The 15091-nt window shown below is 66.6% G+C and overlaps 1 protein-coding gene across 1 annotated transcript; it reads left to right on the top strand.

Moving 5' to 3' along the window:
* The first annotated feature begins 2368 nt into the window (after positions 1-2368).
* AP1M2 (adaptor related protein complex 1 subunit mu 2) lies at positions 2369-14471 on the top strand. Its single transcript, XM_077787730.1, has 12 exons — positions 2369-2465; positions 4616-4772; positions 4852-4919; positions 5017-5147; positions 6671-6818; positions 8306-8432; positions 8507-8649; positions 10343-10414; positions 10488-10646; positions 11656-11781; positions 13613-13688; positions 14407-14471. Exons 1-12 carry the CDS (start codon positions 2424-2426, stop codon positions 14427-14429), a joined length of 1272 nt encoding a protein of 423 aa, XP_077643856.1. The 5' UTR covers positions 2369-2423; the 3' UTR covers positions 14430-14471.
* The last annotated feature ends 620 nt before the right edge of the window (positions 14472-15091 follow it).

The raw sequence follows: 15091 nt of genomic DNA, 5'->3' as shown, positions 1-15091 counted from the left end.
GAGCTCCGGTCCCGGGGTTACCGGGAATTCAGCCACCGGGGCAAACAGAGGAGCTCCGGTCCCGGTACCGGGAAGCTCCGGGGCGCGGTCCGGCCCCGCCAGACCCGGTCCGGAGGCCGGTACCGGGCGGGGAGTGTCCGGTCGGTGCCGGGAAAAGGGCGGCGGGCGGTGCCGGCTCCCCGCCGCCGTGACGCCGGTTCCAGCCCCGCCCCGGTTCTCGTGCGGTAAATAAATCACCGGGAGCGGCCGCCGGTGATGTCAGCACCGGGAACAAAGAGCGGGCCGGGAAAAACGGGGGGTCCCGCCGCTCGGGGGGCTCCGGTGCCCGCGGGGAGGGGCCCGGGGCTGCCTCCCGGGTCCCCTCCCTCCCTCCGGTACCGGAGCGGGCACCGGGGACACCGCCGGGACCCCGCCCGGGAGCCCGAGCCCCCCAAAATGGGGGTCACGAAATGGGGGTCCTGAAATGGGGGTCCTGAAATGGGGGTCACGAAATGGGAGTCACGAAATGGGGGTCCTGAAATGGGGGTCCTGAAATGGGGGACACGAAATGGGGGTCCTGAAATGGGGTCACGAAATGGGGGACCCGAAATGGGGTCCTGAAATGGGGGTCACGAAATGGGGGACACGAAATGGGGGTCACGAAATGGGGGTCACCAAAATGGGGGTCACAAAATGGGGGTCACGAAATGGGGGTCACGAAATGGGGGTCACGAAATGGGGGTCACGAAATGGGGGTCCTGAAATGGGGGTCACGAAATGGGGGACACGAAATGGGGGTCACGAAATGGGGGTCCTGAAATGGGGGTCACCAAAATGGGGGTCACGAATTGGGGGTCCTGAAATGGGGGACACGAAATGGGGGTCCTGAAATGGGGGTCACGAAATGGGGGTCACGAAATGGGGGTCCTGAAATGGGGGTCACGAAATGGGGGTCCTGAAATGGGGGTCTCGAAATGGGGGTCCCGAAATGGGGGTCACGAATTGGGGGTCACGAATTGGGGTCTCCAAATGGGGGTCCCGAAATGGGGGTCACGAAATGGGGGTCACGAAATGGGGGTCCTGAAATGGGGGACCCGAAATGGGGGTCACGAAATGGGGGTCCCGAAATGGGGGTCCTGAAATGGGGGTCACGAAATGGGGGTCACCAAAATGGGGTCGCCAAAATGGGGGTTCCAAAACGGGGTCCCCAAACGCGGGGGTCCCCAAAATGGGGGTCTCCAAACGTGGGGGTCTCCAAGGGTGGGGGTCCCCAAATCCGGGGGTCCCCAAAATGGGGGTTCCAAAACGGGGTCTCCAAACGCGGGGGTCACCAAAATGGGGGTCCCCAAAACGGGGGTCCCCAAAATGGGGTCACCAAAATGGGGGTCCCCAAAACGGGGGTCCCCAAAATGGGGTCACCAAAATGGGGGTCCCCAAAACGGGGGTCCCCAAAATGGGGTCACCAAAATGGGGGTCCCCAAAACGGGGGTCCCCAAGGGGGGGGGGTCCCCAAAACTGGGTTCCCCAAAACGGGGATTCCCCAAAATGGGGGTCCCGAAGCCGGGGGTCCCAACCCCGGGGGTTCGGGGGGACCCCCGGGCGGGGCGCGGGGCGGATGCTCGGTACCGTAATCGCCGTCCGGGTCCCTCCTGCCCGCGGGCCGGTCCATGGCGGCTCTGGGCGGCTCCTCCGGTAGCACCGGAGCCCCCCCGGTATCCCCGGTATCCCCGGTACCCCCGGGCTGTGCCTGCGGGCGGGGCGGCTCCGGGCCCGGCCCTCAGCACCGATCCGCCCCCGGGGCCGGGCCCGGGCCCGTCCCGCCCCTCCCGGGGCTCCGGTGGGACCGGAGGATGCGGGGGGGGGGGTGCGGGAATTGGAAGGTGCCCGAAGGGAATTGGGGGGTCTGGGGGCTTTTGGGGGGGTCACGCAGAGTGGGGGATGTCGGCATGGAGACCCCCACCCCGGAGGGGAGGATGTGGGGGTGCAGCGATCCCCCTCCCGTGGGGGTCACCCGTGGGGGGGGGGTCTGGGGGTGCAGGGACCACCCAAGGTGGGGGGTCTGATGGAGACCCCTCATGGGTGGGGGGCACAGGGGGTCTGGGGGGGCTGCAGCGACCCCCAGGGTGGGGAATCCAGCCATCAGAAGCTGCGGGGACACCCCCCCCCCCCCCAAAAAAGGAAATTTTGGGGGCGCAGAGACCCCCTCCCCACCGTGGGGCACGCGGGGGTCCCAAACCCACCTTTGGGTGTCACCCCACGCCCCCCACCCCAAAACGGAGGGGTGGGGCTGGGGGTGGCCGTGGAGTGGGCGAGGTTGGGGGGTCTCCCCCCAGCAGGGGAGGGGGTGAGACCCCCGGTGTGGGGAGAGGGGCGGGGCCGTCCCCTTTAAGGCGCGGCCGCGCACCTGGGCAGGTGACGGTGCCGGAGGTGACGGCGCGGGAGCCATGGCCGCCTCCGCCCTCTTCATCCTGGACCTCAAGGGGAAGGTGAGACCCCCCGACAGACCCCCAAAACCCGCCGGGGGTCGCCCCGCTGTCCCCTCTGTCCCTAAAGGTCAGCTGAGGTCAGTGGTGGATTTTGGGGAGGGGGTTTCTCCACTGTGACCCCCTCCCCACACTCACCACGACCACCCCAAACCCTAACGTGGGTGGGGGTCTCCCCTCTGTTGGGGCTGGGGGTCTCCCCACTGGGGTACCCTCTGTCCTTATCAGTGGCCGTGACCCCGTGGATTTTGGGGAGGGGGTTTCTCCACCTGTGACCCCCTCCCCACACCCACCACGACCACCCCAAACCCTACCGTGGGTGGGGGTCTCCCCTCTGTTGGGTCTGGGGGTCTCCCCACTGGGGTCCCCTCTGTCCCTAAAGGTCAGCCAAGGTCAGTGGTGGTGACCCCCCCTGTGACCCCGTGGATTTTGGGGAGGGGGTTTCTCCACTGTGACCCCCTCCCCACACCCACCACGACCACCCTACTTGGGGTGGGGGTCTCCCCACTGTCCCCTCTGTCCCTGAAGGTCAGCCAAGGTCAGTGGTGGTGACCCCCCCATGACCCCGTGGATTTTGGGGATTTTGGGGAGGGGGTTTCTCCACTGTGACCCCCTCCCCACACCGCCACGACCACCCCAAACCCTAACGTGGGTGGGGGTCTCCCCTCTGCCCGGGCTGGGGGTCTCCCCACTGGGGTCCCCTCTGTCCCTAAAGGTCAGCCAAGGTCAGTGGTGGTGACCCCCCCCCCGTGACCCCGTGGATTTTGGGGAGGGGGTTTCTCCACGTGTGACCCCCTCCCCACACCCACCACGACCACCCTACTTGGGGTGGGGGTCTCCCCACTGTCCTCTCTGTCCCTAAAGGTCAGCCAAGGTCAGTGGTGGTGACCCCCCCGTGACCCCGTGGATTTTGGGGATTTTGGGGAGGGGGTTTCTCCACTGTGACCCCCTCCCCACACCCCCACGACCACCCCAAACCCTAATGTGGGTGGGGGTCTCCCCTCTGTTGGGGCTGGGGGTCTCCCCACTGGGGTCCCCTCTGTCCCTAAAGGTCAGCCAAGGTCAGTGGTGGTGACCCCCCCCGTGACCCCGTGGATTTTGGGGAGGGGGTTTCTCCACCTGTGACCCCCTCCCCACACCCACCACGACCACCCTACTTGGGGTGGGGGTCTCCCCACTGTCCCCTCTGTCCCTGAAGGTCAGCCAAGGTCAGTGGTGGTGACCCCCCCATGACCCCGTGGATTTTGGGGATTTTGGGGAGGGGGTTTCTCCACTGTGACCCCCTCCCCACACCGCCACGACCACCCCAAACCCTAACGTGGGTGGGGGTCTCCCCTCTGCCCGGGCTGGGGGTCTCCCCACTGGGGTCCCCTCTGTCCCTAAAGGTCAGCCAAGGTCAGTGGTGGTGACCCCCCCCCCGTGACCCCGTGGATTTTGGGGAGGGGGTTTCTCCACGTGTGACCCCCTCCCCACACCCACCACGACCACCCTACTTGGGGTGGGGGTCTCCCCACTGTCCTCTCTGTCCCTAAAGGTCAGCCAAGGTCAGTGGTGGTGACCCCCCCGTGACCCCGTGGATTTTGGGGATTTTGGGGAGGGGGTTTCTCCACTGTGACCCCCTCCCCACACCCCCACGACCACCCCAAACCCTAATGTGGGTGGGGGTCTCCCCTCTGTTGGGGCTGGGGGTCTCCCCACTGGGGTCCCCTCTGTCCCTAAAGGTCAGCCAAGGTCAGTGGTGGTGACCCCCCCCGTGACCCCGTGGATTTTGGGGAGGGGGTTTCTCCACCTGTGACCCCCTCCCCACACCCACCACGACCACCCTACTTGGGGTGGGGGTCTCCCCACTGTCCCCTCTGTCCCTGAAGGTCAGCCAAGGTCAGTGGTGGTGACCCCCCCGTGACCCCGTGGATTTTGGGGATTTTGGGGAGGGGGTTTCTCCACTGTGACCCCTCCCCACACCCCCACGACCACCCCAAACCCTACTTGGGGTGGGGGTCTCCCCTCTGTTGGGGCTGGGGTCTCCCCACTGCCCCCTCTGCCCTTCTCAGTGACCGTGACCCCCCCCCCGACCCCGAGGCGTGCCGAGCAACTTGGGGAGAGGGGAAATTGGGGTGGGGGTCCCCATTTCTGACCCCCCGGCCGCCCCGCAGCCGCTGATCAGCCGCAGCTACAAGGGGGACGTGGGGCTGGGGGACATCGAGAACTTCCTGGGGGTCCTGCAGCAGCGCGAGGAGGAGGGGACGCTGACGCCCGTCCTCCCCTGCGGCCACCTCCACTTCCTGTGGATCAAACACGCCAACCTCTACCGTATCCTTCCGGGACCCCCTCCCCAAAATCACCCCGGGACCCCTCCCCAGCCTCGGGTTTTTCCTTAAGCCCACCTCAGTGGTGGCCACCACCAAGAAGAACGGCAACGCCTCCTTGGTCTTCTCCTTCCTCTACAAGGTGGTGGAGGTGAGCTGGGGAGGGGTCTCGGGTGGGTCTGGGGGTGAGGACCACCCTAATTTAGGGTTTTCCCCGCACCCCGGGGTGCTGGGACCCCCTCCCCAAGGTGTTCTGCGAGTACTTCAAGGAGCTGGAGGAGGAGAGCGTCCGCGACAACTTCGTCATCGTCTACGAGCTGCTGGACGAGCTGATGGACTTCGGCTTCCCGCAGACCACGGACAGCAAGATCCTGCAGGAGTGAGCGTGGGGAGGGGGCCACGGGATCCCCTTCCCACCCCGCTGCCCCTTCCCACCCCAATTCCCATCCCTTTCCCACCCCAATCCTCGTTCCCACCCCAATTCCCATCCCTATCCCACCCCAATCTCCATCCCTATCCCACCCCAATCCTCGTTCCCACCCCAATTCCCATCCCCTTCCCACCCCAATCCTTGTTCCCACCCCAATTCCCATCCCCTTCCCACCCCAATCCTTGTTCCCACCCCAATTCCCATCCCCTTCCCACCCCAATCCTCGTTCCCACCCCAATTCCCATCCCCTTCCCACCCCAATCCTTGTTCCCACCCCAATTCCCATCCCCTTCCCACCCCAATCCTCGTTCCCACCCCAATCTCCATCCCCTTCCCACCCCAATTCCCATCCCTATCCCACCCCAATCCTCGTTCCCATCCCAATCCTCATTCCCACCCCAATTCCCATCCCTATCCCACCCCAATCCTCGTTCCCATCCCAATCCTCATTCCCACCCCAATTCCCATCCCTATCGCACCCCAATCCTCGTTCCCACCCCAATCCTCATTCCCACCCCAATCCCCATCCCTTTCCCACCCCAATCCTCCTTCCCACCCCAATCCTCATCCCCTTCCCACCCCGCTGCCCCTTCCCACCCCAATTCCCATTCCTTTCCCACCCCAATCCTCATTCCCACCCCAATCCTCATTCCCACCCCAATCCTCATCCCCTTCCCACCCCGCTGCCCGTTCCCACCCCAATTCCTATTCCTTTCCCACCCCAATCTCCATCCCCTTCCCAGCCCAATCCTCATTCCCACCCCAATCCTCGTTCCCACCCGAATCCCCATCCCCTTCCCACCCCACTGCCCGTTCCCACCCCAATCCCCATCCCCTTCCCACCCCAATTCCCTTTTCCACCCCAATCCCTATCCCATTCCCACCCCACTGCCTGTTCCCACCCCAATATCCATCCCTGTTCCCACCCCAACCCTCCTTTCCCACCCCAATCCTCATTCCCACCCCAATCCTCATTCCCACCCCAATATCCATCCCCTTCCAATCACAATCCCCATCTCCATCCCTATCCCAATCCCCATCCCTTTCCCCGCCATCCCCATCCTCATTTTCACCCCAATCCTCATTCCCACCCCAATCTCCATCCCCTTCCCACCCCAATCTCCATCCCTATCCCAATCCCCATCCCTTTCCCAATCCCCATCCCTTTCCCTGCCATCCCCATCCTCATTTCCACTTTAATCCTCTTTCCCACCCCAATATCCATCCCCTTTTCCACCTCAATCCCCATCCCCTTCCCACCCCAACCCTCATTCCCACCCCAATCCTCATTCCCACCCCAATCTCCATCCCTATCCCAATCCCCATCCCTTTCCCCACCATCCCCATCCTCATTTTCACCCCAATCCTCGTTCCCACCCCAATCTCCATCCCCTTCCCACCCCAATCTCCATCCCTATCCCATTCCCCATCTTTTCCCACCCCAATCCCCCTCCCCACCGCCCCCTCCCCAGGTACATCACGCAGGAGGGGAAGCGGCTGGAGGCGGGCGGGGGGCGCGTGCCCAGCACGGTGACCAACGCCGTGTCCTGGCGCTCCGAGGGCATCTGCCACAAGAAGAACGAGGTGTTCATCGACGTGGTGGAGGCCGTCAACCTGCTGGTGAGGGGCACGGGGGCACCGGGGGTACTGGGGGAACTGGGGGAACTGGGGGGACTGGGGGCACAAGAAGAACGAGGTGTTCATCGACGTGGTGGAGGCCGTCAACCTGCTGGTGAGGGGCACGGGGGGTACTGGGGGAACTGGGGGGACTGGGGGGACTGGGGGAACTGGGGGGACTGGGGGGACTGGGGACACAAGAAGAACGAGGTGTTCGTCGATGTGGTGGAGGCCGTCAACCTGCTGGTGAGGGGCACCGGGGGTACTGGGAGGACTGGGGGGACTGGGGGAACTGGGGGAACTGGGGGGACTGGGGGAACTGGGGGAACTGGGGGGACTGGGGGAACTGGGGGAACTGGGGGGACTGGGGGCATGGGGGGCACTGAGGGTACTGGGGGTACTGGGGGGAACTGGGAGGACTGGGGGTACTGGGGGTATTGGGGGTACTGGGGGGACTGGGGATATGGGGGGGGGAAAGGGAGCAAAATTGGGGTGGGAATGAGGATTGGAATGGGAAGGGGATAGGGATTGGGGTGGGAATGAAGATTGGGTGGGAAAGGAATGGGAATTGGGGTGGGAATGAGGATTGGGGTGGGATAGGGAGCAAAATTGGGGTGGGAATGAGGATTGGGGTGGAAATGAGGATTGGGGTGGGAAAGAGATGAGGATTGGGGTGGGAATGAGGATTAGGATGAGAATGTGGATTGGGATGGGAAGGGGATGTGAATTGGGGTGGGAACAAGGATTGGGGTGGGAAAAGAATGGGGATTGGGGTGGGATAGGGAGGGGGATTGGGGTGGGAATGAGGTTTGGGGTGGGAATGAGGATTGGGGTGGAATAGGGAGCAAGACTGGGGTGGGAATGAGGATTGGGATGGAAAAGGAATGGGAATTGGGGTGGGAATGAGGATTGGGATGGGAAAGGAATGGGAATTGGGGTGGGGATGAGGATTAGGGTGGGATAGGGAGGAAGATTGGGGTGGGAATGAGGATTGGGATGGGAAAGGAATGGGAATTGGGGTGGGAATGAGGATTGGGATGGGAAAGGAATGGGAATTGGGATGGGAATGAGGATTGGGATGGGAAAGGAATGGGAATTGGAATGGGAATTGGGGTGGGAATGAAGATTGGGATGGGAAAGGGACAGAGATTGGGGTGGGAATGAGGATTGGGATGGGAAAGGAATGGGAATTGGGGTGGGAATGAAGATTGGGATGGGAAAGGGACAGAGATTGGGGTGGGAATGAAGATTGGGATGGGAAAGGAATGGGAATTGGGATGGGAATGAAGATTGGGATGGGAAAGGAATGGGAATTGGGGTGGGGATGAGGATTAGGGTGGGATAGGGAGGAAGATTGGGGTGGAAATGAGGATTGGGGTGGGAAGGGGATGGGGATTGGGATGGGAATGAGGATTGGCGTGGCAAACGGAGGGGTCTCAGGCCGTGCCAGCCCGTGCCAGCTCCCAGCCCGCGCCGCGCCGTGCCCGCAGGTGAGCGCCAGCGGCAGCGTGGTGCTGAGCGAGGTGCTGGGCACCATCAGGCTGAAGGTTTTCCTCTCGGGAATGCCGGAGCTGCGTCTGGGCCTCAACGACCGCGTCCTCTTCGAGCTGACGGGCCGTGAGTGCCGGGGGGGCTGGGGGTCTCAGCCCCCCAAAAAATCCCTCCTGAGCCCCCTCCCCGCCTCCTGCCAGGGGGGACCAACAAGTCGGTGGAGCTGGAGGATGTGAAGTTCCACCAATGCGTCCGTCTGTCCCGCTTCGACAGCGACCGCACCATCTCCTTCATCCCCCCCGACGGCGACTTCGAGCTCATGTCCTACCGCCTGCACACCCAGGTGGGGTCAGACGGGGGGTGGGACCCCCAAATGGGGGGTGGGACCATCCAAACGGGGGTGGGACCACCCAGACGGGGGCTTGGAGCCTTCAAATGGGGGATGGGACCACCCAGATGGGGGATGAGACCACCCAAATGGGGGATGGGACCACCCAGATGGGGGCTGGGAGCCTTCAAATGGGGGTGGGACCATCCAAACGGGGGTGGGACCACCCAGACGGGGGCTGGGACCACCCAAATGGGGGTGGGACCACCCAGATGGGGGCTTGGAGCCTCCAAATGGGGGATGGGACCACCAAATGGGGGGTGGGACCCCCCTTCTGGGGTTTGGGACCCTCAGCTTGGGACTGGGACCCCTCCTGGGGGCTGCAAATCCTCTTGGGGGGCTGCAAATCCTCTTGGGGGGCTGCAAATCCGTTCTGGGGGCTGCAAATTTGGGCTGGGGGCTGCAAATTCACTCCTGGGGGCTTCGTGGCCACATTCCAAGGCACCGGGATCCTTTTCCCTGGGGCCGTGCCCCCCCGTCCGTGTGTCCAGGACCCCTGTCCATGTGTCCAGCCCCCCCATCCATGTGTCCAGCCCCCCCGTCCATGTGTCCAGCCCCCCCGTCCGTGTGTCCAGGACCCCTGTCCATGTGTCCAGCCCCCCCATCCATGTGTCCAGCCCCCCCGTCCATGTGTCCAGCCCCCCCGTCCGTGTGTCCAGGACCCCCGTCCGTGTGTCCAGCACCCCCGTCCGTGTGTCCAGGACCCCTGTCCATGTGTCCAGGACCCCCGTCCGTGTGTCCAGCCCCCCCGTCCGTGTGTCCAGCCCCCTGTCTGTGTGTCCAGCCCCCCCGTCCGTGTGTCCAGCCCCCCCGTCCGTGTGTCCAGGACCCCTGTCCGTGTGTCCAGCCCCCCCGTCCATGTGTCCAGCCCCCCGTCCGTGTGTCCAGGACCCCCATCCGTGTGTCCAGCCCCCCGTCCGTGTGTCCAGGACCCCTGTCCATGTGTCCAGCCCCCCCATCCATGTGTCCAGCCCCCCCGTCCATGTGTCCAGCCCCCCCGTCCGTGTGTCCAGGACCCCTGTCCATGTGTCCAGCCCCCCCATCCATGTGTCCAGCCCCCCCGTCCATGTGTCCAGCCCCCCCGTCCGTGTGTCCAGGACCCCCGTCCGTGTGTCCAGCACCCCCGTCCGTGTGTCCAGGACCCCTGTCCATGTGTCCAGGACCCCCGTCCGTGTGTCCAGCCCCCCCGTCCGTGTGTCCAGCCCCCTGTCTGTGTGTCCAGCCCCCCCGTCCGTGTGTCCAGGACCCCTGTCCGTGTGTCCAGCCCCCCGTCCATGTGTCCAGCCCCCCGTCCGTGTGTCCAGGACCTCCATCCGTGTGTCCAGCCCCCCGTCCGTGTGTCCAGGACCCCCGTCCGTGTGTCCAGCCCCCCGTCCGTGTGTCCAGGACCCCCGTCCGTGTGTCCAGCCCCCCGTCCGTGTGTCCAGGACCCCTGTCCATGTGTCCAGGACCCCCGTCCGTGTGTCCAGCCCCCCGTCCGTGTGTCCAGCCCCCCGTCCGTGTGTCCAGCCCCCCCGTCCGTGTGTCCAGCCCCCCGTCCGTGTGTCCAGCACCCCCGTCCGTGTGTCCAGCCCCCCGTCCGTGTGTCCAGGACCCTTTTTGGGGTGCTGGGGACCCCCGGGGCTGACCCCCCGCGCCCCCTCCCCAGGTGAAGCCGCTGATCTGGATCGAGTCCATCATCGAGAAGTTCTCCCACAGCCGCGTGGAGATCCTGGTCAAGGTCAGCCCGGGGGTCCCCCCCTGCCCCTCGGGGACCCCCAAACCACCCCCCAATGTCCCCGTGTGTCCCCCAGGCCAAGGGCCAGTTCAAGAAGCAATCGGTGGCCAACGGCGTGGAGATTTCGGTGCCGGTGCCCGGCGACGCCGACTCGCCCAAATTCAAGACCACGGCGGGTTCGGCGCGGTACCTGCCCGAGAGGAGCGCGCTGCTGTGGAGCATCAAAACCTTCCCGGTGAGCGGCCCGGCCCGGACCCCAAAACTGGGCTGAGGGACCCCAAAACTGGCCCGGAGTGTCCTCTGTGACCCTCAAACCTGGGGACCCCAAAATTGGCACTGAGGGACCCCAAAACTGGCCCGGAGTGTCCCCTGTGACCCTCAAACCTGTGACACCAGAAACTGGCACAGGGGGACCCCAAAACCTGGCTTGAAGTGTCCCCTGTGACCCCCAAGCCTGACCCCCATCCCAGGGACCCCCAAACCTGGCCCGGGGACCCCCAACCCTGTCCTGGGGTGTCCCCGCTGCCACCCAACCCCTCTCCCCCCATCCCGGGGACCCCCAAAACCTGTCCCGGGGTGTCCCCCATGTCCCCCAACCCTGACCCCCGTCCTGGGGACCCCCAAAACCTGGCCCGGGGTGTCCCCCCTGTGTCCCAAACCCTGTCCTGGGGTGTCCCCCCGGTCCCGGGGTGTCCCCCATGCCCCCCAAACCTGGCCCGGGGACCCCCAAAACCTGGCCCGGGGTGTCCCCTGTGTCCCCAACTCTGTCCTGGGGTGCCCCCCTTGCCCCCCCCTCTCCCCCCCATCCCAGGGACCCCCAAACCTGGCTTGGGACCCCAACCCTGTCCTGGGGACCCCCAAACCTGGCCTGGGGACCCCAACCCTGTCCTGGGGACCCCCAAACCTGTCCCGGGGTGTCCCCCCTGTGTCCCCAACCCTGTCCTGGGGTGTCCCCCCTGTCCTGGGGTGCCCCCCCTTGTCCCCCACCCCCTCTCCCCCCATCCCAGGGACCCCCAAACCTGGCCTAGGGACCCCAACCCTGTCCTGGGGACCCCCAAAACCTGGCCCGGGACCCCAACCCTGTCCTGGGGACCCCCAAACCTGGCTTGGGGACCCCAACCCTGTCCCGGGGTGCCCCCCCTGCCCCCCACCCCCTCTCCCCCCCCCCCTCCCGTACCCCCCCCGTGTCCCCCCAAATCTCGGGGGTGCCCGGGGGGGTCCCCACGCAGCTCTGGGGGTCGCAGGGGGGGAAGGAGCATCTGCTGCGCGCCCGCTTCGGGCTGCCCAGCGTGCGCGCCGAGGAGGAGGAGGGGCGGCCGCCCATCGCCGTCCGCTTCGAGATCCCCTACTTCACCGTCTCGGGCCTCCAGGTGTGCCCGGGGGTCCCGGGGGGGTCCGGGAGGGGGTCCCGGGGGGTCCTGGAGGGTTTGGGAGGGGTCCTGGGGGGATCCCGGGGGGTTTGGGAGGGGTCCGGGAGGGGATTCAGGGGGGTCCCGGGGGGTTGGGAGGGGTCCTGGGGGGGTCCTCGGGGGTTGGGAGGGGTCCGGGAGGGGATTCCGGGGGGTCCTGGAGGGTTTGGGAGGGGTCCTGGGGGGTTGGGAGGGGTCCTGGGGGGTCCCCGGGGGTTGGGAGGGGTCCGGGAGGGGTCCGGGAGGGGATCCGGGGGGTTTGGGAGGGGTCCTGGGGGGTTCTGGGGAGTCCTGGAGGGGTCCCAGGGGCTTGGGAGGGGTCCCGGAGGGGATTCCGGGGGGTTTGGGAGGGGTCCTGGGGGGATCCCGGGGGGATCCGGGGGGTTGGGAGGGGTCCTGGGGGGTTGGGAGGGGTCTCGGGGGGTCCTGGGGGGTTGGGAGGGGTCCGGGAGGGGATTCAGGGGGGTCCCGGGGGGTTGGGAGGGGTCCGGGAGGGGATTCAGGGGGGTCCCGGGGGGTTGGGAGGGGTCCTGGGAGGGTCCCGGGGGTTTGGGAGGGGTACTAGGGGGGTCCCCGGGGGTTGGGAGGGGTCCCGGGGGTTTGGGAGGGGTCCTGGGGGGGGTCCTCGGGGGTTGGGAGGGGTCCGGGAGGGGATCCCGGGGGGTCCTGGAGGGTTTGGGAGGGGTCCTGGGGGGTTCTGGGGAGTCCTGGAGGGGTCCCAGGGGCTTGGGAGGGGTCCCGGGGGTTTGGGAGGGGTCCTGGGGGGATCCGGGGGTTGGAAGGGGTCCGGAGGGGATCCCGGGGGTTGGGAGGGGTCCCGGGGGGGTCCCCGGGGGTTGGGAGGGGTCCGGGAGGGGATCCCGGGGGGTCCTGGGGGGTTCTGGGGAGTCCTGGAGGGGTCCCAGGGGCTTGGGAGGGGTCCCGGGGTTTGGGAGGGGTCCTGGGGGGATCCGGGGGGTTGGAAGGGGTCCCGGGGGGGTCCCCGGGGGTTGGGAGGGGTCCGGGAGGGGGTCCCGGGGGTTTTGGAGGGGTCCTGGGGGGGTTCTGGGGAGTCCTGGAGGGGTCCCAGGGGCTTGGGAGGGGTCCTGGGGGGATCCCGGGGGGATCCGGGGGGTTGGGAGGGGTCCTGGGGGGATCCCGGGGGGTTTGGGAGGGGTCCCGGGGGGGTCCGGGAGGGGGTCCCGGGGGGGTTGGGAGGGGTCCGGGAGGGGATTCCGGGGGTTGGGAGGGGTCCTGGGGGGTCCCGGGGGGTTTGGGAGGGGTCCTGGGGGGTTCTGGGGAGTCCTGGAGGGGATTCCGGGGGTTTGGGAGGGGTCCCGGAGGGTCCCGGGGGGTTGGGAGGGGTCCGGGGGGTCCTAGAGAGGATCCCGGGGGATCCCGGGGGGTTTGGGAGGGGTCCTGGAGGGGTCCCGGGGGGTTTGGAGGGGTCCCGGGGGGTCCCGTTGGGCTCAGGGACAGGACGAGGGAGGGGAGTGGGGTCTGGGGTCCTTGGGAGGGGTCCCGGGGTTGGGAGGGGTCCTGGGGAGTCGGGAGGGGGCCCAGGGGGCACCCCGGGGGATTTTGGGGTGGGGGTTTTTGGGGAGGGGTCCCGGGGATTTTGGGGAGGGGGTCCCGGGGTTTTTGGGGAGGGGGTCCCGGGATTTTTGGGGAGGGGTCCCGGGGATTTTGGGGAGGGGTAACCCCCGGGGGTTTTTGGGGAGGGGGTCCCTGTGGTTTTTTGGGGAGGGGTCCCGGGGATTTTGGGGAGGGGTCCCGGGGATTTTGGGGAGGGGGTTACCCCCGGTGCCCCCAGGTGCGGTACATGAAGATCATCGAGAAGAGCGGGTACCAGGCGCTGCCCTGGGTGCGCTACATCACCCAGAGCGGGGGTGAGCCGCGACCCCCCCCAAATCCCCCCGGGACCCCCCGGGACCCCCAAATCCAACCCCAGGACCCCCAAATCCCCCCCGGGACCCCCCGGGACCCCCCGGGACCCCCCGGGACCCCCAAATCCACACCCAGGACCCCCAAATCCCCCCCGGGACCCCCCGAGACCCCCCGGGACCCCCAAATCCACACCCAGGACCCCCAAATCCCCCCGGGACCCCCAAATCCACACCCAGGACCCCCAAATCCCCCCGGGACCCCCAAATCCCCACCCAGGACCCCCAAATCCCCCCGGGACCCCCAAATCCACACCCAGGACCCCCAAATCCCCCCGGGACCCCCAAATCCACACCCAGGACCCCCAAATCCCCCCGGGACCCCCCGGGACCCCCCGGGACCCCCAAATCCACACCCAGGACCCCCAAATCCCCCGGGACCCCTCGGGACCCCAAATCCACACCCAGGACCCCCAAATCCACACCCAGGACCCCCAAATCCCCCAAATCCCCCTGGGACCCCCACCCAGTACCCCCAAATCCCCCTGGGACCCCCAAATCCCCCGGGACCCCTGCCCGCGACCCCCGGGATCCCCAGATTCTCCCCAGGACCCCTGCCTGGGACCCTCAAATCCTCCCAGGACCCCCACCCGGGACCCCCGAATCCCCCCGGGACCCCAAAATCCCTGTGGGACCCCCACCTCACCTCTCTCTGTTCTTGCAGATTACCAGATCCGCACCAGCTGAGGGGGTCCCGCGTGAACCCCCAGACCCCCACGGACCCCCCCAGACCCCCACGGACCCCACCCCCATCTGGAGTTCCCCCAAAACCCCCCAAAAAACCCCCCAAGCCCCCAAAAATCCCCCAAACCCCCCCAAAAATCCCCCAATAAAGACGGAGCTGAGTCCGTGTCCAGCTGGTCTGGGGGGGCAAACGATGGGGGGGGGTCCCGGTTCCATTTTGGGGGTCCCGGTTCCATTTTGGGGGGTCCCGGTCCCATTTTGGGGGTCCCGGTTCCACTTTGGGGGATCCCGGTCCCATTTTGGGGGTCCCGGTCCCATTTTGGGGGATCCCGGTTCCATTTTGGGGGTCCCAGTTCCATTTTGGGGGTCCCGGTCCCATTTTGGGGGGTCCCGGTCCCATTTTGGGGATCCCAGTTCCATTTTGGGGGTCCCGGTCCCATTTTGGGGGTCCCAGTTCCATTTTGGGGATCCCAGTTCCATTTTGGGGGGTCCCGGTCCCATTTTGGGGATCCCAGTTCCACTTTGGGGGGTCCCGGTTCCATTTTGGGGGTCCCGGTCCCATTTTGGGGGTCCCGGCTGGGCGGGGCTCGGTGGGGCCCACTCTCCTCTCCTGCCGCCGTTGCCCTTTTAAGAGCGGGAAGGGGCGTGGCCGAACGGGCGGGAAG

This window comes from Lonchura striata, chromosome 21 (assembly GCF_046129695.1).
Source record: "Lonchura striata isolate bLonStr1 chromosome 21, bLonStr1.mat, whole genome shotgun sequence".
NCBI classification, from domain to species: domain Eukaryota; kingdom Metazoa; phylum Chordata; class Aves; order Passeriformes; family Estrildidae; genus Lonchura; species Lonchura striata.
Note: the sequence above shows the minus strand (reverse complement) of the source record. Positions and strands in the feature narration are given on the sequence as shown.

What these genes read in the sequence shown, in the direction of transcription:
- AP1M2 (XM_077787730.1), top strand. Translation starts at nt 2,424, where the DNA reads ATGGCCGCCTCCGCCCTCTTCATCCTGGACCTCAAGGGGAAG. An exon ending in TGGAGGCCGTCAACCTGCTG is followed by an intron (nt 6,819 to 8,305) that starts GTGAGGGGCACG and finishes CCGTGCCCGCAG; the next exon opens with GTGAGCGCCAGCGGCAGCGT. An exon ending in CCTACCGCCTGCACACCCAG is followed by an intron (nt 8,650 to 10,342) that starts GTGGGGTCAGAC and finishes CCCCCTCCCCAG; the next exon opens with GTGAAGCCGCTGATCTGGAT.